Raw genomic sequence first — 27735 nt, 5'->3', positions numbered from 1 at the left:
GATAAATCAAATGCATTTGAAGGATTTATAGCGGGGGGGGGGAGAGTAAGAAAGCTATGATAAGATCAGTCATTTATTTACTTATTTTCAGATTACACTGCCCATCTCAAACAGTGCTGGCTCCTAACCACACAGATTATTAAAAAAAAGCAAATCCCCTCCCATGTAATAATAGACAATATAAAAATACAAAACATAAAATGGCAATCAGCTCTACAACAAAACAATCACAGGGGGACTCCCACTCAGTTGACCCCTAATGCTTGGGGGAAGACCCAGGTCTTAATGGCTTTTCTAAAGGTAAAAAGAATTGCGGCCTATTGTATATGGGGGGGGGGGAGGGCGGCAGATTGTTCCAAAAAACAGGGACACACACTGGAAAGTGTCCACAGGAAAGCCACATTTCTTAGGTTACATAAGATGGGCAAGATTTAAAAGAAGGAACCTGGAGCATGCCTTTCCTGTGGAAATTATTGGGAAAAGTAACCTGGTCCTATGCCATGTAAGGTTTTAAAGGGAATCACCACCATCTTGAATTGAACACAGAAGTCTATCAGAAGCCAGCATAAACATTAACACATTTGGTCCAAAATAGTGTTGAATAAAAGGTGCTGTGTGAGCACTGTCATGGCTAGTGTTCTGGTGAAGACTTGCTCAGTAGTTTATGAGTTCTCAGCTGAATTTCAGTTCCAACCGCAGTACTGCAACACCACCAATTGTGTCCATCCTGGCTTCACCACAACTACTGCTTTGGATGCCCAGTAATCGGCATATGCTCCAAAGGCAGTTCTGACCGTCTGCGGCTGGAAGCCAGCTCAGAGTCCCAACAGCCTTTTTCCGTCAGGAGTCAAAAGCCGTCTGCAACTATCAGAGTCCCAGTAAGATGATCAGGAGCATCCTCTGTTCCAAAAAACAAAAACAAAACAATCCCAACTGCAACACTCAAACTTCAAAACTTAACACTAACTCCCACCATATAGCTTAAATCCATCATAAAATCCCTATTGGTTGCCATCTTAAAGAAATGAGGCATCACTACTTCACTATCAGAAGTATAAAGTATAGCGATTTCTGAATTCTCAAAGGGTAAAGTTATCATGTTTAATGCATTATTTAGATGAATGTATCTGGAGCTAGAACCCCCAAACGTGAAATATACAGTAATGGAACTTTATTTATATATTTATCTGATTTATATAATTCCCTCTGTATTATTATCTTATAACCTGCTGAGAGATCAAGAAAATCACCTTCATTCTGGTTCCATCAGAAGATCAGTTTTCAATCTGACCGAGTCGCCATATTTAACCTGGATTCCACCATCCAACAAACAGCATTACTCCGGACATGTGACATTCTGCTTTGTCAAAAAATGAGTTAACCATACTACTAGAAAAGGAATCATATTTTTACAACTTGAAAATCAGCAACTTACAATGTAACAATGATCTAAAGTAGCCTTATAATAGAACTCGCAGGAAAACAAAACTTGCAGCCCACACTTAGCTACTGTGAAAGCTGTGAAACAGTGGAAAATGCAGGATTAAGAAACAAGTGGTATCAACCAGATCCATCATAGAAGGCTTGGAGAAGGGAAGGGCAATTGCATCAGAAAGATCTTGCCTGTAAGAATTTCTAATGCCGTTAAGAATCTCTAATTAATTAATTTATTAAGTCTGTAGTCTGAAAATCAGCAGTTGTACTGGCAGAGAAGATGGAAAAAAATCTGTCATTTCATGAAGCAACACTTTGTTATTTTCCTCCTAGCTATTGAAACAGACCCAAGATGGGGCAGGCATGATCCTGCTCTTTACTTAAGCCATTACTTCAGCTGAGTAGAATGGCTCTAAACTGGGTTCTCTCAAAACATTCTGACAGGTGTCTTATTCACTTTACCAGCAGAAAAATGAGGTGGTAGGAAGAAAAGAGAAAGGTTTTTCCTGCTCTTAATTTGGAGGGGTGGCAGAACTCTATCAGATGTTTTCCTAAGGCTATCTTAATTTCTCCCTGTCCATTTTCAAAGAAGGACAAGTCACGTCTTCTATGAATCACACCAGCCTCAAAGTCATTAACACAACATAGATCCATGTCATGCTGTGGTTATTTCATATACAAGAATAGAAAGATAATAATCTGAGAACAGGTGAATATAAAATTCAGATCAACTTTTAACAATGACTACCAGTGAAAGCTGGCAGACACAATGCACTGAGAAGGGGGAAAGAATTTCTAAACAGAACACTTCCTTAACAGGACACTCCCAGAGTGAATAGGTTTTTGAACACTCACATTCTTGAGTGTTCTCCATCATTATTTACTTTCTTCCGTAAATAGCATTGTAAAGTATTTTGCTTTGAGACTTCTTGCAACATATACTCATTATCCTGGCGATGGGCATCTTTGTATAAATCCAGAATCTCTTAAAGATGTTCCCTTACTTGTTGACTTTTTCTGTTGTAAGTCGAAGTGACATTAATGGAAGAGAGTTTGAAATGGAGCAGCATACAAACTTTAGTAATAAAGTTCCTATAAATCAGGTGACCAAGATAGCCAAGTTAATATCTGACAACTGAAGTTAATATCTGACAACTGAAAGCAACTCAGATAAAAAGGCAGATTACTTTTTTAAAACTTATTTATTTTTGCAATATTGTAAACTATTCAATCCCCTGAGGCTTTGGGTTGTGAACAATGAAGTGGACATAAAAGAGGAAGCAAATAAACTTTGTATATTTCAAAACAGCAGGTTAGACATGATCCAAGCCTGTAACGCTTTATATACTAATAAAGGACCACATCACATGAGTTTATTTTCAGGAGAGGAACAATCTCTATCACTTACATGTGAAGTTTTCCCAAAGGAAAGAGAAAATAAAGTTTTGTTAAAAAGTGGGGAGAGAGAGGGAGAGAAAAATGCACAGAACATTCCTCTTTCTGAAAGTGTGATGAAGAGAACATGGACATAATGACACACCTTCTCTGTAATAGACCCTAATCTCTGGAATCTATCAGAGGTATAAAGTCATTCTTGTGTTTCACAAGTAAGTAAAATATATCCTATTCCAGTGAACCCTTAGCTGGGGTTTCAATCATAGCAACTAACTATTTTATTCTATGTTGTATTATTATATAACAGAGTCACAAGTATCCACCATGGCTGGCGCAGGATATCTTCACTGTGAAATAAATAGATATACATATACTCACATCACATATACTCTGTGACAGGTGTAGATGAATCAAGGAAGATAAATAATCGCAGTATGGAACTGGAAAAAAAAACCACTTATGGGTTCATTCAAAGAAAAAGGAACTTGTATTGTATATCATACAATTCCCGTATTTCCTAAAAAAGCACCATATCAGCAGGGTTTTTATACATTTTATTAAGTAAGGAGAACGTTAGAATAGATATGTTATGTTTCAGTTGTCCCCTGAAAAATTAATCCCTTGGATGTGCCAGTTGACAATGTGAGTTCTCTCACTTTTCCCTAAAAAGCAATGTATACCACCTACATTACTTTCATGAAGAGAATAATTGCTTTTTAGAGCCATGTATTGCTATTGTTAGATGACAACATATCTTAACGTATTCAGTTCAAGACGCTTGCATCCTTACAGTACATCTGTAATGACATGAGTTCTGACGTTCGTTCTTGCTTTCTGAAGCTTAATCACTGAAGTAGTTAAAGGAGAAAGCTATTGCAGATATGGCAACTGCCACAGCTATCACCACTCCTGAAAAGAAATAAAAAAGAATAGAAAGATAATACAAATTGGTAATTTTACTTTAATTCGTCTCCAGCTAAAAACTGCATTTTTACTAGTTTAATTTTGTAGTACACTGTTTATAGTCTTTCTCCTGTGGATATATTTTGGGAGGCAGGAAAAAAGTATATTACTAAAATAAAGAGTAACTGCAACAGCAAAAGAATGCTAAAAAATCAAGAACCAAAACAGCCAAGTCAATAGACAATGAATGTTCTTTACATTGTCTGTCTATCTGCCTGTCTTCCGCAGTTACTCCTTCTTTAACAATCTTTAGGACTTGGTTGCTTAGCAAAGCGATTGCTAAGTGAAACTGCAACTGTACTTACATTTTTATTTCAACTTTCCTTTGCTTGAGATGGTCATAAATATGAGGATTGTTTGCCAAGTTATCATTGCTGTAACTTCAATTGGTTGCTAAATAATGACTCAGTATCTATCTATCCATCCATCCATTCATTTATTTAAATTTATATAGACACTTACCTCACAAATGTGACTCTGGACAGGGTACAATAAAACTAATGATTAAAACAATCTTAAATAACCATTAAAACAATTAGATATAAATGTAAAGAAGACTGTGTGAGAATGCTTCAAGAAAATTGATAAATCATACTAAAAGTGACTATTTTAAGCAGTTCAGGAGTGGCGTAGCCAGCTCTGGCTTCCTGACCCCAGACCCTCCCTTTCCGTTCCCCAAATCTCTGCGTCTCATTCGCCTTCTTCCAAATCACTCTCCCCATATCTACTACCTAATCTCCCAGGAATGCCCCCCTCCCATCTCCTAGGGGACATTATCTTCAATGAAAATAAGTAGGTGAAGTGTCAAGCGTCCTCTTGCCAGCTGGCCCCTCTTCTTCTTCTTATGTCAGCACTAGAGTAAATGCAGGTTGAAGTGCTGACAGCTAAAATATGCATACCCATATTTTGATGTAGTTTCAACAGTAGCATTTCTTTTGTCACTTGCTTCGGTTGTGTATTATCTTGGAATTCCTTTGGCAGGCTTACTTCAACTATAATTAAAAGAAATAAGACAAAAGCATGAGTTTATACGTTGCTTGAACATCTCCAAGCCAATGTTCCTTTTCTTCGTCAAATTTTTTTTTAAAAAGGGTTTTTTTCAGAGCCCAGGATGGAAAAACCAAGTCTATGTATGCAAATTCTTGTTGCATAATTTAATTTTGCATACAAGATATAAACAATCCTGGGTCTTACTTAAGACATCACTGCCTTTAAACTCACACCCCAAGGCAGGTTATCCCAAATAAAGCACATGGAATATTTTTTAAGACCGTATTAGTAATTATTAAATACCTGGGACTCTAAAGAACTGAACAAGAAATGAATTGCACTATTCTTTGAAAAAACTTGGAAGAAGATGAAAAGTTTTGTATTATTAATTTTCCTTCCCATTTGTGTATAGCCAAATATACCTGATTTCTTTCACACAAAATTTTCCCAAAGATTTCTTACATAATACTCAGCATCAGAAATTCTTCTGTGCTATACTTATTATTATTTGAAAGGATGATGTATAAACTATATAAACAGAAACTTTTACATAGATCCATCCCAACAACGGAGGCAACATTGTGCAACAATTATCTCCCCAAATAAAGAACACCTCAAAGCAAGACAATTTTTTTTTCAATATTTCCATCTATGAACACTTTTCTGAATGCTCACAGTAAACAAATACAATATAAAAGCAATGAGCATTTAAACTTAATAGTCAATGAAAAGCCTTCATAGTTATAGCAGATAAACCAAGAAGGTGTTAATCTATTTTGATATTAATTCATGTAAGCTATATTTTCTGCACTGTTCGATTTTAGGATATTTTTCAGAAGAGAGAACGCCATGTTATGATTTGCCAACAAGTACAATGATTACTAAAATCATGGAGTAATTATTCTGTACATAAGTAGTCAACATTTCTATAGTTGCAAAATCTAAGAATCAATAGAATATATTCCACAAGTTAGTTAACTTAACACAATGGAATATTTGTCATTGTAACCAGTCAGAACTATTTAAAAAAATGCTAATTTATAGAAGAGCAATTAAGAGGCATAATCATAGTATTGTGTTCCTTAGCTACTGGAAATTCTACCCAAGTAATTTCTACTAGACAATGTTGAACGTAAATTTTAGGATGATGTCCTAGGACAACCTGTCCCTTAGTTCTTACATAGAAATAGACTTTACAAATCTGAATATCCCATGTAGCTATCAGATATCAAAGGTACACTTGGAATCTATGTCATTAAAATTGGCAATGTCATATTTGTTCTTTCTTAATAGGCTGTGAGGTATTGTCAATGTCAATATAAAATGAAATAAATTCAGCAATTTGACCAAATGGTTTTTACACCTTTCTGCTGTTTTTCTAACTTATTTAACATCCATAATGGGGAATGAAGAAATAAAAATGAAATCTGAACCTGGCAAACAAAGTTTAAGAAAGAACGCCACCCCATCACCCAAATGTATTTCAGCTTTTTAAATTCCAACTTTTGGCCACAATGGAACAATTCTGCTTGCCTTGCCATGGAAGTCATCTTAACCACAACTATTCTAATGCACGTCATGGCTACTCTCGTGTAGAGACAGGATGCCCATTCTTGGATTCAATAAATCTTCAACTAGATTAAGAATAAATTAAAGGGAAGAGATCATCCTCAGTGAGGTACCCACAATCTTATTTGTGTTTCTCTGTTCAAAACCTTTGGTAAACAGAAGCTGAGTCGCAGTCAAACCACTTAATGTATATTTTACTTTTTCATGATAAGGAACAGAAGTTCCTAAAATATAGATCTGTGAAGTATCTATCAAATTATCAGTTGCTCAGAGAATCGTGTTTGACATTATAGTTCAAACATAATTAAAATGTTTTAACTAAATATAAAAACTAACAGGTTTTATTCAGTGCAATAAATTGCATCTAGGAGAGGTCACTGAGTTAAACTGAGAAACAATACACTGAAAAAGCAGGTCTCTTATTTTTCATCAGTTGCTCTTGTGCACTATTATACAGTTGAAAAGATTATACAACTGTAGATAACACACTTGGGATATTGAGATAATTTCCAGAAAACCATCTTTTGTTTCCTTTGAGATGCTTATTCTCTAAGAAGCCACCATCCTTGTGAGAAGGATTTTGGGAGAATGGAGAATTGTAAGCTCATTTTCTGAATTTTTTGGTTTCGCGTTAACCAAGAAAGTGAATTTGTGGTGTTTTCGTTTAGGGTTAAGACAGTCAAGATATAAAAGATCCAGTCTTTCATTGGAAAAAAATCTATTTTTTTGTGCTTCAGTTAAAGATTGTTCTACAGCTTACCATTTATGAAAGGGCAAACGTAAGCGTGCTTGAATGAGCTTCTTACACCAGCTGGAAAAAAACTGAATATCACTATTGTTCCTACTTTCTTTTGACCTGGGCTACTGTCTGCTTCAAAACAAGAGTCTCCCAAATTATTTTAAGCAAAAGATAGGTCCTAGGACATTTTGTTGAACATCTCCTAGAGTGTCTTAGTTGGTCCTTAGCTCCAAGGAAAACTAATAAACATACTTTGATCATAGAGTTCAAAATCCCCCTAGTGATTAAGAAACATTCCTTTAAAAAAATTAAAATAATTTACGTATTAAAATGCTATTTTGCAATGAACTAATTCAATGCCCTTAAGGTTACTATCTGGTTACAAGTTTCAAAAGTGGGAAAGACCCCAACAAAATTTCCTTCAAATGTTTTGGAAACCATTTAAAGTATCGAACATTTGAATGAGCCTGAATTAAAACATGGTTCAGTTTCAGATTTTGTTTCTGAGTAATTCCTAGCAGAAAACAATCTGATTCTTAGCAGTTGCATTTACCTGTATTCACTTCCTCAGCAATATGCAAATCATCTGATTGAACAGCTTGATCCATCATTTCAAGAAAATGCTCCTGAATTTCCCTGATTGTCTCATCACCAAATTTATAATCACAAAGCAACACATTGGATCCCACAATGGGAGTGAAAACTCTACAAGGTAAGATGTGGTATTCCCTTTCGGAGTCTAAAACAAAAAGAAAGGGAATCCCTTGTTAATTACTAATAAAAAAAGCTTTAAGAGCACTGTTGTACACAAATAATGGCTGCACATGTAATTTTTAACAGCATAAGACATTTTACATATGAATGAAACACATATACAGCATCAATACTACTTTTGAAAAAGCGTAATAATAATAATACACCAGCAAGCTCCCAGCATCCAATTTACATTAAATTGACTTCTTATACTTTTAGAGTGCATTGAAGAGTGTTGCCTGAATCTTTTGGGTTAATTGGTAAGAGATAAAGGCACGTTACCTACCATGTTTCCCCAAAAATATGACCCTGTCTTACATTTTTTTGAACCCTGAAATAAGCGCTTGGCCTTATTGCCATGCGCTCAAAAGCCCAATTGGGCTTATTATTATCAGCGGATGTCTTATTTTGGGGGAAACAGGGTAGTTGGGTAATGAAAGGTCTGTAAGCAATCAACCAAATTCAGAGAGCATATTTCAACCCTGAGCTACATATATTCTCTTCTGTTGAGGCAAAGGTGGGACTTGGGAGAAAATGCTGTCAAAACTCAATTTCAAAATGATTGAATTTGAGCAGCACAATTATGTACAGGCTTTTTGTTTCTTTGTGTTTTTTATAGAGATAAGAAATATTTAAGAGTGGTAAGGATGGTTACTTCTATCTATGTCCCATCCCACCCCCACCCCCACCCCTACCCCCTGCCTTAAAAGTCCCTCAAAAAGGTAAAGTGCAAATGAGGAAAATGCATTTATACTCCCTCTGATAACTTCGGAGCACCCATGGATTATCTGTTGCGAGCCTTCTAAAAATTAAAGGCCCAATCCCTAAAACAGCATCCAGGCTCAAGATAGGATGAAATTGTGCTTAGAGGCTGATTGCTAAGCATGTCCTATGAATAGGCCAGAAAATATTATTTATTATTATATTACTATAATATATCCATTTCCTAGAAAAAAAATAGTACTTTTAATCAAGTACTGCTTGCTGGGCACAACAGGTAACTGAGATCAGAATATCTTTCCAAGCCATGTCATCAAAGACATATTCTCCATGAAAGGTAGGACACAGTGAATCAAAAGAATCAAGAGAAGTATATAAGTAATTGGCAACATTTGTCCTTGAGGTCTGTGACAATAAAAGAGGACATTAAGAAAAAAGGAAACATGGAAGGGAGTAGAATATCTTGAGGAAAGGAAAGTAATTCTGAAAGATTTATGTTTCAACAGTAAAATGTAGTCAGCATATATCATGCAATAGCATTCACATACAGTATAAACACAAATATGCTATCTGAAGAGTTAGTTAAAAATTATAAACCACCTGGCCATATTAGTTAAAAATGAAAGTTTTCCAAAAACAGATACATTAGCATTGTGAATAGGTGTCTATTTCTGCTTAGTACATGCAGAAGTGTGGGAAAACAAAAAGACAAGAGAAATTCTTTCAGTTTTTACTACTCTATATGAGGCCATAGACATTATTCAGCTTGATCAATTCATCAAAAGGTAACAGGAGACCCTCAGCTTCTGAGAAAAATATAAATGTAAATTAAGAGGATAAGGTGTTTGGAATTCTCTATGGACACATTGGCACACCATATTAGGGATTCCAGGTATAATGCTGGGATGCTTAATATAATTTCCTTCAATATAGGGCAGCATAATTTGTCAAAAATGCTAAGTAGGTTCTAGCTTTATTGACACATCCCTTACCTATTTTCTAAATATTGTAGCAGACAAGTCCAAAATTAAAATACTTATAAAAAGTGCACTTTTAGAAAAAAATGTATAGAATAATGCACATGTAATGTTGATGCACTTTCTAAAAATCACACACTTGCCATATTTTTCGGAGTATAAGATGCACCAGAGTATACGACACAGCTTAGTTTTTGGGGAGGAAAATAAGAAAAAAAAATCTGCCTACCAGGTATTCATCTGGCTAACGTCCTTAGTTTGGTCAGCTTCAGCACATTAGTTTTATCCCCTGCTTGGGGATAAAAACAGCTTCTAAAGCACAACTGATCTTTGGAGAGAGAACCAATGAGAAAAGCAGGCAAACCACAGAGATCGCTTCACTCGTTAACGTCTTGTTAGGGCTGAAAAAAAGCTTCACAGCTGAGAGTCGGAGGGAGCAGGCAAAGCACGTAGATTGCTTCACTTGCTAGCACCCCGTTAGGGCTGAAAAAAGCTTTGAAAAAGCTACATTCGGAGTATAAGACGCACGCAAATTTTCAGCCTCTTTTAGGAGGGAAAAAAGTGTGTTTTATACTCTGAAAAATACAGTATGTAGAAATAAATTCAAATAAAATTAGTTTGGAGAAACTACATTAAATTTTTAAAAGCATATGATTGGGTTATTGGGCTCCTTCTTCTCTTACTTTTCTTTCCTGGTATTTCATTGACAAGCAAATCTTCAAACAATATTTCACAACGATCAGAGAGAGTGTTTATTATATCTCTCTTCAAGGCCTATAAAAAAACACAGAATAACATGTATAAAAGCTATGTATGTGCAAAACCCACCATTCTGAGCCAATCCTTGGAAGATCCATGAGGTCAGGAAAAGAAATGAAGTGCTCTGGAGTTCTATACAACATTTTGTAACCGGTTTTGTATATTCCTAATACACGCTCCTTCTAAAACTTATAATATAAACTTAATACCTGTTATAAAAGAATTGAAATTATTGCCAGGGATGCTGACTCTGAAGAAAACCAAATGCATTCATCTTTGCAGAGGAAAGAGTGTGTGATAAAAACAGGTTACATGACACACTGTCAAAATTTAGCCTGCCTTCTAGGCAAGACTGCTCGCCAATTTGGGAGATTGTCACAGAAATGGCAGTAGAGTCTTTTATCTGTAATATTTTTTAAAAAAGATTAAACTATTTGAAGAGAGGCCCCTGATACTGGGCATCCTGTCTGATTATTATTCCTTCAACAGAGGAAGACTGTGCATATATCACTTTATAGAAATCCTGCAGATACTGAAAGTGGATTGAACTCCCCATGGGGCTATTATATGCATAGGTTGAAACCAAAGACAAGAAATGCTCCTTATTCTCATCATCTTTCATTTTCTCAGACACAAGCAAGAGGCTCTGGCTATGTTCATATATCACACTTTGTTGGAAAAGTCGTTTGTACAAACCCAGGATTTATTTTACAAACTTAGCATAAAGAAATCATGATGAGACACAAACTACCATTGAGTTGTTCAAAGAAAAACCCCATATAACAATACCTCCCAGGTCTTAACTTTAGAATTAGCTACACTTTCATTAAAAAACATTTTTTAAGACCATCACCCACTCTAATTATGCTCACCCTGTCAACACTATCCCCAAAATTATTGTGTACACAATCAGATGTTTGAAGATGTACTGGGATGATAAATGACAAAACTAGGGAGGGCTAATATAGATTTGAGGTTCTGTTTTGTCATTTTTGAAGAAAAGCTTGCATGGGACCTCTGGTCAAAATTTTATGGACTATTGCAATTATATCCCTTATTTATATTAATTACCAGGAAAATCAGAGATCATGGCTGGAACATGAAAACAAGTGAATTTTTCAAAGATGGGGGATAGCATAAATACCTGAACAGCATCTTTAACTTTAGGCTTGTTATTATGGATGTAAGCTTTGCATTTTAAAGCTCCTTTAAGATTTATGGAACCACTGCAGATTTGGACTGTAGCTGTTGATCTGGAGTTTGTACTTTGCATCTGAAACAGAGAAGAGGCAGAAATCACAAATAGTACATATGTTAACCAGTTCCACCCTATTTTTAATAACTGTAAACTCTGCTGTAAATGTGAAGTTCTATTTTTATTTATGAGAGTTCCACATTATTATAATTTCCAAATGGTCCTTTTAGTTACCAACATTAACAGACATCGAAATGTACAATATTGAAACATCCATGATAAAGAAATAAATATAATAGTATAGTAAACAAGATAGCATTACACCAATTATCCCCAAAGGTTCTTTGGAATAGTTCCATTTTAAATAACTTCCAGAAGGCTAATTGAGAGGGGGGAAATTTCATTTCCAGAGAGAGGCTGTTCCATAAAGGAAGTACCTTTCAATGAGGAACACCATCAGGATTTTCCTACGTTGGAAAATGCTTAATGCATATTCTTTATTAATATTTATTAAAGTGATCTGCATTCAAGCTGAAAGATAATAGACTGCTTACAGCCTCCTAAACAAATTAGCAGATATTTCAACCAGCTTTCATCTTTTACCAACCATGCTACAAACACTTTGAAGTTACTCATGGAAAGTGAAAGCAGTCTGGGGAAAAAAAGGAAAACTCTCAGAAAACCCTTCTACCGCCTTCTACTGAAGATTTTCATTATTCTTATGCTTGCTGAGATGGAGAGCCAAGACTGATAATTACCAATTTGCCTAAGGCTATGAACTGATATGTAAGTGAGATCTGAATGGAGGATGTCCCATCTTACTTTTTAACCCCTTTGTCAAAAAGTTTACTTACCAATTGTGTTAAGACCCTAACATCAAGATTCCTAGTAGCTGATGGCGTATATCCTCTTGATTTTTTCTGTAAGGATAATTCAAATACAGAAGACAGCTGAACTGAAAAGAACATTGGTAAGTTCAAATGCTAAACTAGAATCTATCAGGGGAAAACATTTAGACATTTGAGTAGTTTATTAGGTTTTAGCTGTGGGTTTTTTTTTTTTTTTTACATGATTGTGTGACAAAAACATTTAATGAATCAGTGAAGTTTTCCACCCTTCTGCAAAAACTTCTAATTCATTTTATAGGCGACAACAAATGTTCTGCAGTTCAGCTAAGTTCTTGATAGTCAATGTTAATATATATGCCTTTAAATCAATCTTGAATGCTGGTGACTGCCTAGACAAGTCTGTGCAGTTTTCTTGGCAAGATTTTGAAAAACAGTTTGCCCTTGGTTTCTTTCTATAGTCAAGAGTGACTGGCCCAAAATCACTCATATGGTTTTGAGCCTGAAGTAGGATAAGGACACACTGCCCGTTTCTAACCTGGTGCCTTAACCATTACACCGAAGTAACTCTCTAATACTACGAAGTATTAGTTTATTTTTAAAAATGTATTCAAAATATGGTAGAATACAGAATCAAGTAGGTGCAACATATCAGACTTGCATGATCACCATACTGAAGAACATAATGCTTAACTCAAAGAAAATTCTGATGATAGGGTATTTTGCTTTGCTTAGGGTTTTTTTTAGGTATAAATATTAATAACCACTCTACAGATATTGTACATTGCATTCTCAAACAATGTGACCTTAATCTTGATTTTTAATGCATCGAAATAAAGCTACAATCTATTAACAGAACAGATACTATGCAAGGATTTTTTTTCTGCTTTGATGCAAAAGAGGCATCCCTTCCCTTTGCAGATGATAGCTAGCAATAGGGAGAGAGAACCGAGCCAGAAGATAGGCTGAGATCTCAACAGACAATCAGTGGTGCCGTGATGCCTACCAGAATCCTTCCCTCTTTGCAGTTGACAGTTAGTAATAGAGAACAGAGAAAAGCGACAACTCCGACCTCGCAACATACTCACAGATTCTAAACTGAAAGTAGGGGCCCAATGATGACAGGTTAGAGAGCTTGTCGAAATGTTGCCAAAAAAGAAAAACCTTTAAAGTGTTGGTTAGGATTTTAGCCAAAGTTTTAAAAGACCTTACAAAGTGTTTTGTTAGGAGTTTAGAGGATTTTGAGCTGGGATTTTAGCCAGGATTTTAAGATTTTAAGCAATTTAACTAACAGACTTTTAATGACGTGGGAAAACACTCGAGATTTTAACTTTTTACACACACACACACACACACACACACACACACAATCTTTTCAGTAACAAATTAAGAATAAGGATGGAGAACTGAAGCTTGCAACAATAGATAGAAAAAACTGGAAAGAAGAATTACTTGGATCATGGTTGGATCCAATTTTCAAAAGCATCTTATTAATCGGTATAAATAGAATAATGACATGGAAGAATTTCTGGATCGAGAAGAGACACTAGCAACCCAGACTTTATGTTATTAAAATTGCAAGTGAAAAAGAAGTGAGGCAACCTGAGAGACTTTTCAAGAGGCAGCAAAGAGATTTACTTGTTCAGATTAAAATCCTCTCCCAGGAAACTGGATATGAATAGATTCAGGTTCTGCTCCTACTGAATTCAGTGTGGTTTTGCTAAGAGAAATAACATTTATATTTCAAGTCTTCTTGATGTATTAAACCAAGAGGAGTGAAATTAACTTTTCTGACTGCAGGCAGAATAACTGCCTTTTGGGTAAAATAGTGATCTTGTCCTTCTCAATGGAACATGTAAAGCTAAACTATTATGTTGTCTATATGTAATCATCTACATGTATTTATGATAATTTCAAATAAATGTTAGTGGGCTAGATGGGCAATTTTTAGTTTTTTTTTAATTTAAGTTACAGAAACTCACCATAAGAAACACATTCTCTGAATCAACTGTCTGAATCAATGAGTTCCCTACTCAAGGCTAAGATTGGTGGGTACTGTAAAATCTGTGAAATTCCATAAGGGAGAGATTCTGGTCACAAATACTGCCAGGAGAACGATTTCTGTGAAAAGGACTGAAATGTATCTTTCATTTGCTATGTGAACTTGAAAAGGAAGTGTAAACTGCAAAAACTGTCAAACATGGAGATAAGTTCACTGGAGAAAGTTGATAGGTTGCCATGAGGCTCAAAACTAACGAGTTGCTCCCATTCTTCCTTCAGTAGAAGAATAGCTTTCTGAATCTTTAAAACTATTTCATGTAACAGAAGAATTATCACAGGATAAAATGATGAGCAGAGTATCTCCATGGAATAACATTTCGCTTCTCAGAAAAAGAAGGCCCTCTTGATTTCAAGTGATGCCCACTGGAATGTCAGGCTTAAAATCTACATCTGCTGTTGTGTTAAAAAAAAGGGGGGGAATGATTTGAATTTACAACTGGCTGTTTGATCTGTTCTCTTATTGAATGATACAATAATATAGGCAAGTGGAAATCAAGGGAAAGAATATCTGGCCATGTCTCCCTTAGCATCACTGGCAGCTGGAATAGAGTTTTAGATCATCAGAAACATTTTGCTAAAGTGATTTGGTGCCATCTTCTGGTTAATTATGCAAACAGACAGGGAAAAAGGACATTTAAGGGCATTGATAGGGATAGACAGATAGATAAGGCAGGGATAGTGAAAGCTGGAGACTTTCTTTGTCAAGGCATTAATACTAGGATTTTGCTTGTAGAAGGCAGGAGCAGCATTGGATAAGCATTATTAGACTCATGAGATCAAACTAGCAGGGATAATTTCACTGACTAGTTTACTATAAGAAGAATCCTTTAAAGTAGTGTATGATAGAAACTATTGAGGCCATGAACGATTTCACTATGCATTCTGTACTTAGATTACAAACTGAAATCCAGTAGCAGAGTTTACTGTTGCTGATCAGACTATTCTAATGTGGTGAAGAATACCATTTATGGAGTGCCAAATAATTAAACCACTCTTACTTGAAGCCATTGGCACAGAGAGTAATAAGGAGAAAGAACTAAGACATGAAAAAAAGTTTTTTTTAAAAAAAAAGAAAAGAAAAGAAAAAAACTAAGCATAATTATTGGTATTCTAAAAAAATATGGAAATAAAGGATAAGATAAGAACTAGGGATTATTCTAGGGTAAAGCAAGAAATTATTAGGGAGGAGACAGAAAAAGTTAATGTAACAGCAGACTTTAATTATGCATTTTTCTATTGTGCTGGATAGTAGGAATGTTTAAAACTTGGTCTCCTTCATGTACCAAAACAGGAAATGTTCATTTCATCATAAACTGTACAGAAATGTTTTTGGAAGTTAGAGGAGAAGGAAAATCCACATGAGACCAAATTAGATCTCTAAATATATATATATATATGCAAAATTGAAATGGATAAAAGAAAATTTAATGTACAGGTAGTCCTCGACTTACAACCACATTGAACCCAACATTTATGTTGCTAAGTGAGAAATTTGTTAAGTGAGTTTTGCCCCATTTTACAACTTTTCTTGCCACATTTCTTAAGTGAATCACTGCAGTTGTTAAATTAGTAACATGGTTGTTGAGCGCATCTGACTTTCCCATTGACTTTGCTTGTCAGAAGGTCGCAAAAACTTATCACATGACCCCAGGACACAGCAACTGTCATAAATATGAACCAGTTATCAAGTATCTGAATGTAAATCATGTGACCATGAGGATGCTGCAATGGTCGTAAGTGTGAAAAATGGTCATAAGTTACTTTTTTCAGTACCGTTGTTTAGCAACTGTTCAAAGCGATGCTGCTGCTGAAAAAAGTGACTTACAACCATTCCTTGCTCTTATGACTGTTGCAGCGTCCCAACTTGTCCTGTGGTCATGGGATCAAAAAGTGGGCACTTGGCAACTGGCTCACACCAGTGGTGGAATTCAATTTTTTTTACTACTGGTTCTGTGGGCATGGCTTGGTGGCGTGGCAGGGGAAGGATACTGCAAAATCTCCATTCCCACCCCACTCCAGGGGAAGGATACTGCAAAATCTCCATTCCCACCCCACTCTGGGACCAGCCAGAGGTGGTATTTGCCGGTTCTCCAAACTACTCAAAATTTCTGCTACTGGTTCTCCAGAATCTGTCAGAACCTGCTGGATTTCACACCTGGCTCACACTTATAACAATAGCAATGTCCTGGAGTCATGTCATCACCATTTGCATCCTTCCTAGGCATCCTCAAAGACAATGGGGAAGACTGCAGATCACATGACATCTTGCTAAATGATGATGGCAAAAAAGGTCATAAAATTGGGTGCACTCAAGTGATGCCTTACTTTTTCTGGTTCCAACTGTGGACTACCTGTATTTTTTTCAAAATGTCCTGAAATAAGGAGATAAACTCTTCCTCAATCTCTACATGGGTAATATGGATTTTTTTTTTTTTACCCAAATGTAACCGTAACTCTATATAATAGTTTTGGGGCTTGTTTAGACATTCATATATGAGCCCTAGTGAGATTTATTAATCCTAGCTAATGCCCATTCATAATCAATTCTTAAAAAGCCTCTACCTTAACACATTGTCCAAATTTGATCATTATGTATTATGAAGTTACTAAATATCAATATACTTATTTAGCATGCACTGTATTAGTGGTTTACTTTAACAAACATTTCAATTGTTTTCAATAGAGCACTGAAAAACCTATCACGCAAGCAGCTACAGAGGACAATAATTTCAAGTTTACATTGTTCACCACCTACCTGTCCTTCCAGTAAGTCAGCATCTTCTTCTCTGGCTTGTCCATTTATCAAAAAGACAGCCTTCTCTATCTGTTGAGCCCAACGTCCTAATCCATTCTATAAAACAGAATCAAAAAGAGTAATTTTACTAAAAGAACTACTATATTTCTGACTAGTGTAAGTGAAATACATTTAATAATTTTAAAAGCTTAAACTGCAGGGCAACCTTCAGATGTTTTCTTCTAAATGTAATTTAAATAATTTTAGATCATGAAGCAGATAAGTTGATTCAGTCTAATTTTTGATACTAGTTTCTAAAGAACAGGTCTAAGCTGTCATATGTGGATACATCTACAACAGTGTTTAAATAAAAGATATGACATGATCTCTAAGCCACTGTTAATTTAGTGCAGAGGTGTCAAACTGGCAGCCTGCGGGCCGGATGCGTCATGTGTGGGCCACGCCCACCCCAGCAAAGACAAAAAACATCGCAATATGTCACAATACATCACGTGATGCAATCGAGTTTGACACCTGTGACTTAGTGTTTCAAGGTGTTTCAAGGTCTTACTCTTCTTTGAGTTTTGACATGCTAGATTACCAATGAAAGGATGGCATGTTATTATCCATGTTATTTGTTAGTGAATGGCCACTGTTGATGATCTCTGACATTTACTGTTATATACCAGTGCTAAAGGATGTACAGTATTTTTAAACCCATAAAGTTATGTTTAACCCTTATATTTCCATTCCATTGCTCATTTTGATATTGGATTATCAAAAGTAGCAATGGACAGTGTTCGGAATACATATAGTACTGATGATTTCTCCTAAAATCAAGACAAAAACAGAAAGAAGTTAAAGAAAGTCCTGCTGGAGAAAAAAGTAGCTGTGTGAGGGACTTGCAAGAAATTAGTTGACAACTGTTAGGATACCAAAGAAAGATGTGCAGGCAAAAGATTAAGGAAAGCAAAAGAATGACCTAAGGTTAAAATATTCTAGTGAAGAAAGCAACAAAGCCAATAAGAGTTAAGCATTATGATATAATTAATAACACAATGTGAGGTTTTTTTTAATTACCCTGGTATTTTTTTCTACGTTGTGGCTGGCCAATGTGGCAGGGAGAGGAATATGTATATTAACATTAATTGTGCATTCTAAAGATAGCCAAGAAGCAGAAAGAGTGTTCTGGTATTTCCAGTCGGCTGGCTTAGCTGTACTCTAAAAGGGGGAAAAAAGAGGCTCAATTACTACAGTAAATAATCCAATAATCTCAAAATATAAATGATAAATCATCCAATTTACATGACTCAATCTATACATTTATTTATGAATTCAATAAGAGTTATCCCGACATAGGCACATACAGAATTCTAGTTTGCGTATGTGTAATTGCTGCTCCCAAACATACTTCTTTCATGCAAACTTTAAACGGGAGCTGGCACAGCCCCTACTGAAATCTAAGAACAAAGCTATAATTTTTATTTATTTACTTATATCCCACCATTACTGTTTTCATAAACCATTCAAGGCAGCAAGCATACCTAATACTCCATCCTCCTCCAAATTTTCTCCACAATAACCAGAGTTGGCCTGAGAGAGAGTGTGAATGCCTGGCCCAACATCACCCAGTCAGCTTTCATGCTTAAAGCAGGACTAGAACTCACAGTCTCCCAATTTTTAGCCTGGTCCTTAACCACCAGGTAGATGGTTCCACTTAAGGTACCACTTAATGGCAGATTAACTTAGTTGAGATTGGCAACCCAAATTCAAGTAATTATTTGTTTTCACCCAATACAGAACCTACCTTTGGATCTTGCACATCATAGGTACGACAAAGTATTCGTTTCCAGTTAAGGAACAGTAACTAATTAGATTTAAGAGATACTACAGTAATAAGAAGTGCTTAAGACTCTTATAATGAAACCCCTCCCAGCTACCTCTAAAGATCCAAACTAAAATTCAGTCTGTTCAGGTCACTTTTTGCTTCCTTTTTAGCTAACATAAGCAACAAACAGAAAGCCGTACATATCCAGCACTGTTGCTTGTTTATGTGATAAAATACATTCTGTAGTTAAATAGGCACCATTAATACAACTACTTCAGTAACAATAGTTAACTATAAAAAAATAAACCAAGGAGCTGTTGTTACTCTTCTTGGCCATTAGTTAATCCTTCTTCTCCCATTCTGTCTCTAATAGGCCTTGCTACTGTTGAAAGGTGAAACTGTGAGTCTTCTTAACATGAATGGTAGAGAATGAAAACATCAATATTTATTGCTAGAGAGTAAATCTCTTACTCTTTACCTATTAAGTCAAATCACACCCTAGAATAGTAATAGAAAACATATGGTGATTCAGATGTAACTGAATCACAGTATTAGTACCATTGGCCAATCTGGCTAAGACAGCTGGAAGTTAGAAATAACATAAAAGGCAATAGTTCCTCCACTACTGATTTAGAATCTGGATTCCCATCTTTTATGATATGATCATGTTCTTAGTTATGGCAATGTGTTGCAACGGTAGAAGAATCACCATATATTTAATATTCTAGTGTAAGATTAATTAACTATAGTTATGTAGTTGTCTCGGTACAATTGTCCAAATAGGTTCAAGAAAAAGAATGTAAAAATACGGCTCTTGAGAAAGGCGTTTGGAAACACAAATGAATGATGGCACATCAGAATGGTTGCAGTTTTATTAGCCATTTTTTTTTAAAAAAAAAATCTTATTATATTCATAGTGTAAATTGCTCAGAGGCTCCAGAAATGGAACGGCACATAAACTATAGCATTAAAATAATAATGAATAAAGATGGGATCAGAATGGAATTTTGATGTGTAAATACACTGCTCCGCTTCTTTAATTCAGTAAATCTCTATGGAAGTTATTAATAAATGAGAAAAAAGCAAAGGAGCTCAGTGTACTATCGAAACACTCATTTCCTCCATTTTATTCTATATTATACACCATATGTTGTACATCCATTCAATCTACTCTATACTGTTGCTTACAGTAGTATCTACTGTACTTACTAATATAATGGCGACTGACATCTCCAACCCCACAAACATATTTCACTTCCCCAATTCTGTTACATCTTCTACCCAAATTTGTTCTGAAAACCTTTCTAATCCTCTGAGCAGCACAACATGAAAGGGTAGAACACGTCTTTGAATAGAAAACCGTTCCCAAAGATTTGAACATAGGACATCAATATATCAATTAACTTACATTGTAAAAATAGCAGGCAATTATTGAATTTTGTTTTTTGCTTTTACTAACTGAGATCATAGGGCAGAGATAGCTACAAAACAAACTAACCTTTATCTAATTTTGTTTATTTTGGAATGATTTGAATTGTGAGTGGTATAACTGTGCAAAGGTAAAGCAGAGGTAAATTATCAACTGTAATTTAGAAGGAGCATAGATCTTATGATATGAAAACGGATGCAAAAAGGATACTTCTTTGTAGTTGAACAAAGATGAAGCGCCACTCTATCTGAAACATCTTCTTCTGCGATGTTCCACAATCTCTTTCTAGCTACAGACTTTTCTACTGCAAAAAGAAGCTTGGAGAAAAGCAGAACAAGAACAGAGTCAAGTCTGATTCTTAGGTACCTTATCTATCCATCATGGTGGTATAGAATAATATTAAACATATAGTGTTATTCAAGCCTTTATTAGGTATAGCTCTTTGTATTGCTTAGTAGCAATACCCAGTGCTGGAGACAGTTCAGGTCAGTTTATGCTTCCTTTTTAGCTAACATAAGCAACAGACAGTTATGGAGACAGTTAACATAACCCAGATGCTTGTCCTTGAGCATCAGAATTTGGTAGTAACAGATTGCAAAGGGAACACTGATGTTTATGGTACATGTTGATAATATCAGGAAGGATACCACAAGTGTGAAAAGTAACAGTAAGCTCAATCTAATAGTTTATCCAAGCATTCTAAAGGAAGGGGTGCTTATCATTGTGTTGTCTATTTGTTTCAAATGTTATTCACAATGCTGTACATAATATAAAGTGAAGCTTGGTCCAGGCTCTTTTCCTGAAATTGGTTGGCAAGAACTTAGTGACTCACTGTAAGTATCTATTAAAGCAGCGGTTCTCAACCTGGGGGTCGCGACCCCTTTGGGGGTCGAACGGCCATTTCACAGGGGTCGCCAAAGCCCTCTCTCGCCCCCCCACGCCTTCACTCACCCTCACCCTCTGTTGGATCGCCGGTCGCTTACTCCGCCCACCCCCAATCTATTGCTGCCTCCTGAGTCCTAGCTGATGGCTAGAGGGAAAAAAAACTGTTTAAATTCTTGCCGTGGATGTCTGCAAAAATAGAAAAAAACAGCCTCTTTCAGCTTCAGCATGTTAATTAGCATGATTAGATCGGCCTCCGACTCTCAGCTGATTCGCTCTCAGCTGTTTTGTGCAGGCTTTTTTGCAAGCTCTTGTTTTGCAAGCTGCTGGAGTAGATTTTTTTTTCCCTAGCTAAAAGGAAACTGAAAGTGAAGCAGGCTCTGCTGCAACGTGACAAAATGAGGCAGGGAGAGAGATTTCTTTTTCTTTCTCCTCACCAAAAAAGGTAGGTGCAAACAATGGGAAATTTAGGGCAAAAGAGGAGAGTTCAAGATTTTAAAACACAAAAGAAAAAAAAGCTCTATTTAACTAGGGAATTGTAATAATTGAGATACTATTAATTGTATATTGTGTTGAAAGCAGAAATGGTTAAGTTGTGGTTTGGAGGAATATATGGGGGAAATTATTTGGTTTATTATTATTATTGGTAAATATAATTAATTGATCTGTAAGAAATTGGATTACATGGAAATAATTGGAATATTCATGTTCATATTGATTGATATACAAAAAAGATAGTTATATAACTAATTGATTTATATTAAAATGTTGAATTTGTATTAAACAACTGTATTACATAATTACATAATTAACCAATGTGAGGATGGATATAAAAATAGATGACAATGGGAAGGGGTATAATATAGAAGGGAAAAATTGAATTTGATTAAGATTAGAGATTAGGATGAAGGGTAATATTGGTTTTTTAAAAAAATAGATGAGGAATAAATATGGCAAAAAGAAAATATAGAAATTGTAAATTTAATTGAAATGACTAAACACTGGTTAAATTTGTGAACCGGCCAAATACTCTGTTCAAAGAAAATACGTTGTATGTTTGTATGTGTGTTTCTAATTATTGCTATTTATTCATATTTGTTCTCTTTTATTCTTTAAAGTTTAACAATTCATTCTTTATCTTAATATCTTTATATTTGTTTGGGGTTGCCTTTCTTCCCTTTCATCTTTTTTATTGTACAGCAATCTTTCTCCTCAAACCTACCGCCTCTCTCTTTTCTTTCCTTCTTACTTTCTCTTCCCCCCTCTTCTTTTCCTTCCTACTTCCTCTTCCTTTCTCCTTCTCCTCCTCTCTTCCTCCCTCTCTTACCCTCACTCCTACTCTAATTTTCCTTCCCTTCCTTCATCCCTCTATTGCTGTATCTTTTTATGCATATGGACTACTCAGAGGGCTGAAAAAGTTATTTTTGACTGGTCCTCGCACTTTTGACCAGTCCTCAAATTTATGACTGTCCTCACATTTTACGTTTTTGCCCTATCTTGTCACCATGGTGAAGAGAAGCAGTTGTGAAATGAGTGACACGGTTGTTAAGAATGCTACAATGGGCATGATGACCAGTCATAAGTGCGAAGACCGGTCAAAAGTGCGAGGACCTGTCAGAAATCACTTTTTTCAGCCCTCTGGGTAGTCCTTTTGTGCACATGGACTACTCAGAGGACTGAAAAAGTTATTTTTGACTAGTCCTCGCACTTTTGACCAGTCCTCGAATTTACAACTGTCCTCACATTTTACGTTTTTTGCCCTATCTTGTCACCATGGTGAAGAGAAGCAGTTGTGAAATGAGTGACACGGTTGTTAAGAATGCTACAATGGGCATGATGACCAGTCATAAGTGCGAAGACCGGTCAAAAGTGCGAGGACCTGTCAGAAATCACTTTTTTCAGCCCTCTGGGTAGTCCTTTTGTGCACATGGACTACTCAGAGGACTGAAAAAGTTATTTTTGACTAGTCCTCGCACTTTTGACCAGTCCTCGAATTTACAACTGTCCTCACATTTTACGTTTTTTGCCCTATCTTATCATCATGGTGAAGAGAAGCAGTTGTGAAATGAGCGACATGGTTGTTAAGAATGCTGCAAGGGCATAAATGTGAGGACCAGTCAAAAGTGCGAGGATCTGTCAGAAATGACTTTTTTCAGCCCTCTGAGTAGTCCCTATATACATAGCCATGGCCACCCGGTCACATGACCAGCTAGCCACGCCCACCCAGTCATATGATCTCCAAGCCACGCCCACAAAATAAGCCATGCCCACAGAACTGATAGTAAAAAATTTTAGAACCCACCCCTGGTTGGGGGTCACCACAACATGAGGAACTGTATTAATGGGTCGCAGCATTAGGAAGGTTGAGAACCACTGTATTAAAGTATATTGTACTTTGTTATCTCCAAATACTTTGCTTCTCCTTTTACGGGAGCATTTCATGTACATATGTATGTATATATGGTATGTGTCTACACTATGTATTTATGGTATCTATCTATCTATCTATCTATCTATCTATCTATCTATCTATCTATCCATCCATCCATCTATCCATCTATCTGTCGTACCCCATGGCAATCAATTTCATTTTGGCAACTTACATAGTAGAAAACAAATGTTGTTAACTATCTACAGTAACTGTAAAAAATAAAACAAATGTTTGTAAGTAAAATAAGAATAAAAATAAAACAAAACATAACTTTTATTATCTACCTTCCTCAGGATATTTTGGATTTCTTTTGCCAGCTCTGGAACTGAAATGATAAAAACACCAACAACTAGCAGCCCGCCAGGAAGCATTCTTGATACCTAAGACAATCAAATACAAACATATTACTACTAGCTACTACTACTACTACTACTACTACTACTACTACTACTACTACTACTGGCCTAACACTCCTGCTTTGAAAGAGGCAGCGGTACGCCCATTTCTCAAGTGGCCATCCTTAGACCCAAAAGGTTTTTCATTATAGACCAGTCTTTAACTTGTTGAGAAGGTGGTCAGTCTGCACCTGATGAGAACTTTGGAGGAAATAGATTATCTAGATGTGTTTCAGTCAGGTTTTAGGATGGGTTTGAATATTGAGGCAGCCTTGGTCACACTTGTTTATGATTTGTGGCAAAGTCAGGATGGTGTTGTGTATCCAATCTTGTGCCCCTTGATCTCTCAGTGGCTTTTGATAGTCATAATAGCCGTTTAAGTAGTAATTTATAGCTAAACAGGTTTGCAATGGCTCAGTTATTACTATGCTTCATGGCAGCCCAATGAATCTTCATGTCCTGGTTCTACCTCCTGCTTTGGAGTAGCTTTGGTAGTTCTACTGCCTTCTAGGACAATGGTCCTCAACTTTTTTGGCTCCTTGGACTGGTGGTAGCAGCGGGGGAGGGGGGAGGACATGGTTTTGTGCATGCACCACTTGTGCAAATGCAACTTTGTGCACTCACCCACTGCTTGGGCAGTCCGGTTCACAATGGGCCACAGGCCAGCACCGGGCCACAGACCGTTGGTTGGGGACCCCTGTTCTAGGATGTACTTTATGCAACATCTTCTCCCTAACTCCAATATGAGAAGAAATATGGTTCTCACAATCTCTGGTGAGTAGAAAGTTAACACCCCCCCCCCCAAAATGGAAATAATTCCAATAGTATGATTTTGTGAACCTAACATAGAAGCATGTGACCATATATTTCAGTCCGTTAACCTTTCTCATTGCTTCATGGGAAATAAAGAAAACCATACTTTATTAGAAGAAAATGATAATACCCATTTTAACTTTAAATATGCAGATATTCAGTGTTGGAGAGAACTACCCTAACCCCTTGATTAAGAAAGAAAAAAGAAATGCAATGGTCTGAGAGCAGAACTCAGGACTATTGAACTCAGACTAACCAATCAGAGATCAGTTTGCCAAATTTAAATATAAGAACCTGATTAGTCCCTTTTTCACTGAAAAAGGGACTAATCTCCTGCTGCCTCTTAAGATGACAGTCATGGTTGACAGCAAAACATCAGAATACCAGAAAACTAGATCCTGTCTATTCATTCCAAAAACTCATTACGGTTTGAAATGTTTTCTATCTTCCCCAGACAGAAGGTCTAGAACATGGGTGTCAAACTCGATCACGTCACATGACATATTGTGACTTTTTTGCCTTTACGGAGCTGGGGTGGGCGTGGCCTGAGTGTAACATATCCAGCCCGCGGGCAACTAGTTTGATAGGCCTGGTCTAGAGGTATCTGCCTTAGGTGTATATGATAGAACATCTCACCCACTTGAGAATGTCCTAGTCTACCTGGCAAGCAACAAAGCTATATTCAATATGGCAAAGCATATACAGTCAAAATTTTAACATTTATGAATGTTCCATGTTTAAATTAATGTCTAAAAACAGTAGAAGGCAGCGTTAACTTAAAAAAACAATCATTATGAAGCTGAGACAGGCTTACAAGAAAATTCCTTTTCTATGGCAAAGTAAGACAATTTTTATTACTTGTCTGGCATGTGCTGCTGTCCATTCTTCATCAATATTAGACAAATCTGTATGGTGGTTTGCACTACTGTTACTTTCTTCCTCTTTTACAGGAGTTCGAATAGCCAGCAAAACATAGTCTCTCTGCTGGGAACACTGAAAAATAGAAAAGATAAAAGTTGCATAAAGGACAAAAAGCAGTCCATACAGACCATTTAAGGGCACTTTATACAATGGCATCAGCTGGACCTTATGTAGCTTATATATATTTCTAAGAATTCATTTATAGAGTATCTCTGCAGTACACATCATCAGAAACTTGATTCCAAATGAGAAATGCAGGAATATCAAATGTAAAGCAAGTGTAAATAGCCATATAGATAAAAATGGCTACCAAAAAAATTTCCCTTTAAGCCCAGGGCTTCCAAGATACACAAAAAAATATTTTAACACCCTAGCATTTGAAGCATTCAACAACATCACTTCTGTTAAAAACCAATCATTATTAATCCAAGAAAACTCTATCCTAAAAATATATTAATGGAACAGATTGTGAAAAGAAGAATATCAAATGACATTTTAACTATGGGTACTGTACACAGCTTTACCGAAGGCCATCACTCTGCTAAACAACTAATTCCCACAACATTGTAAAACTATTTACTAAGATTGTATTACTATTATTCTTCTCATCCTTCCTATTACCTATCTCCTCCCACTTATGACTATAACCATGTTGCTTGTATTTTTACTATATATATTGTTCTGTTTGTTTCCTAGTATGATTTGATTGCTTATTAGTAACCTATGACTACCATTAAGTATTGTATTTTATGATTCTTGCTGAATGTATTTTTTTTCTTTTTTTCCTTTTATGTACACTGAGAGCATATGCATCAAAGACAAATTCCCTGTGTGTCCAATCACACTTGGCCAATAAAGAATTCTATTCTATTCTATTCTTTTTTTTTCTGTTTATACAGTACATTAAGGAAACCTCAGTTTAGACAACACTTCTAAATGACAATAGCTAATGTACAGATACGATGTTGGAATTATATTTAAATATATACAGAATTGCATAATTAGTGAAATACATCAATAACAATGAATAAAGATGTACATTGGTAATTGATGACATAAACTGAAGTTGCATAGTGTTTTCTTCTCAGAAGAGACTTCAAACTGCAACAGAGGAAGCATAGGTGAAAAAGTACAGCACTTACCTGCCCTACTAAAAGACCAGTAATAAGTCTTTTTGGTTTAGCAGTCAGGTCTGATAAATATTGTCCAACAGCTTCCTCTACGAAGTAGCTTCTTCCCATTATTGCAAAGACTCAATTGCCCAAATCATAAAACGTATAATAAACGACGAGGAGATGAAGAGGCTCAATTACTCTAGAAATTAAGGGAACAAACAGACCTTAATTTCTACTCTTAAAAAGTCAACGAAGGGGAAATGCTACGTAGAGATTAGTATCATTGCACCATATGGATTTTTTAAAAAAAACTTTAACTTTTTCATCTCCACCCTTGCAGCCCTCTCAATGCAATTTCCTATAAAGCAGCTGCAATCCAAATTCACCTTTTTCGCTTTATTTCATGTTTCCCCGTGTTGTCTTGCTATACGGACCCATCCAAAGCATCACCCGGATTCTTTCTGCCCTTTTACACAAGTACTGATGTGTCCCTCTGTCCGTCATCACTCCGCGCCAGTACTCGCCTTCCTCCAACAGGACGCATTCAGATGACGTAATCACGCGCTTCATTCAAGGCAAAAAACCTCAACCCTTCGTATTTCAAGCATTTCTTATGCCGTACTAATTATTTTTCTTTCTTTTTTGTCTCCTATATCATAAAGCTCTGAAATAGCAGCTTCCTGCTTCCCGTGTGTCCTTTTAACTTTTATATAAACCAACGAAATCGCCTCTTCTCAAATAAATTCCGCCACATCCAAGATGGCATAGGCAAGGCGGCAAAAACGCT

At 36.1% G+C, this 27735-nt stretch overlaps 1 protein-coding gene across 1 annotated transcript; it reads right to left on the bottom strand.

The window, feature by feature from the left end:
• Positions 1-51: 51 nt before the first annotated feature.
• Positions 52-27427, bottom strand: ODR4 (odr-4 GPCR localization factor homolog). Its single transcript, XM_070939287.1, has 16 exons — positions 27335-27427; positions 26976-27147; positions 25771-25905; positions 23989-24084; positions 20602-20708; positions 18942-18978; positions 18215-18355; positions 17156-17251; positions 12349-12414; positions 11444-11572; positions 10224-10314; positions 7644-7829; positions 4692-4784; positions 3208-3738; positions 1251-1357; positions 52-900 (listed from the first exon to the last, which is right to left on the bottom strand). The coding sequence occupies exons 2-14, from the start codon at positions 27072-27074 to the stop codon at positions 3671-3673; spliced, it is 1344 nt and encodes a 447-aa protein (XP_070795388.1). The 5' UTR covers positions 27075-27147; positions 27335-27427; the 3' UTR covers positions 52-900; positions 1251-1357; positions 3208-3670.
• Positions 27428-27735: the final 308 nt, after the last annotated feature.

The sequence above is a fragment of the Pituophis catenifer genome, unplaced genomic scaffold (genome assembly GCF_029215685.1).
Source record: "Pituophis catenifer annectens isolate HBS135680 unplaced genomic scaffold, rPitCat1.0.hap2 SCAF_3, whole genome shotgun sequence".
Classification (NCBI taxonomy): Eukaryota; Metazoa; Chordata; class Lepidosauria; order Squamata; family Colubridae; genus Pituophis; species Pituophis catenifer.
Note: the sequence above shows the minus strand (reverse complement) of the source record. Positions and strands in the feature narration are given on the sequence as shown.

What these genes read in the sequence shown, in the direction of transcription:
- ODR4 (XM_070939287.1), bottom strand. Translation starts at nt 27,074, where the DNA reads ATGGGAAGAAGCTACTTCGTAGAGGAAGCTGTTGGACAATATTTATCA. An exon ending in ACGTAGAAAAAAATACCAGG is followed by an intron (nt 17,252 to 18,214) that starts GTAATTAAAAAA and finishes TCTGTTTTATAG; the next exon opens with AATGGATTAGGACGTTGGGC. An exon ending in TGAAATACCAGGAAAGAAAA is followed by an intron (nt 7,830 to 10,223) that starts GTAAGAGAAGAA and finishes TTTTTGTTTTAG; the next exon opens with ACTCCGAAAGGGAATACCAC.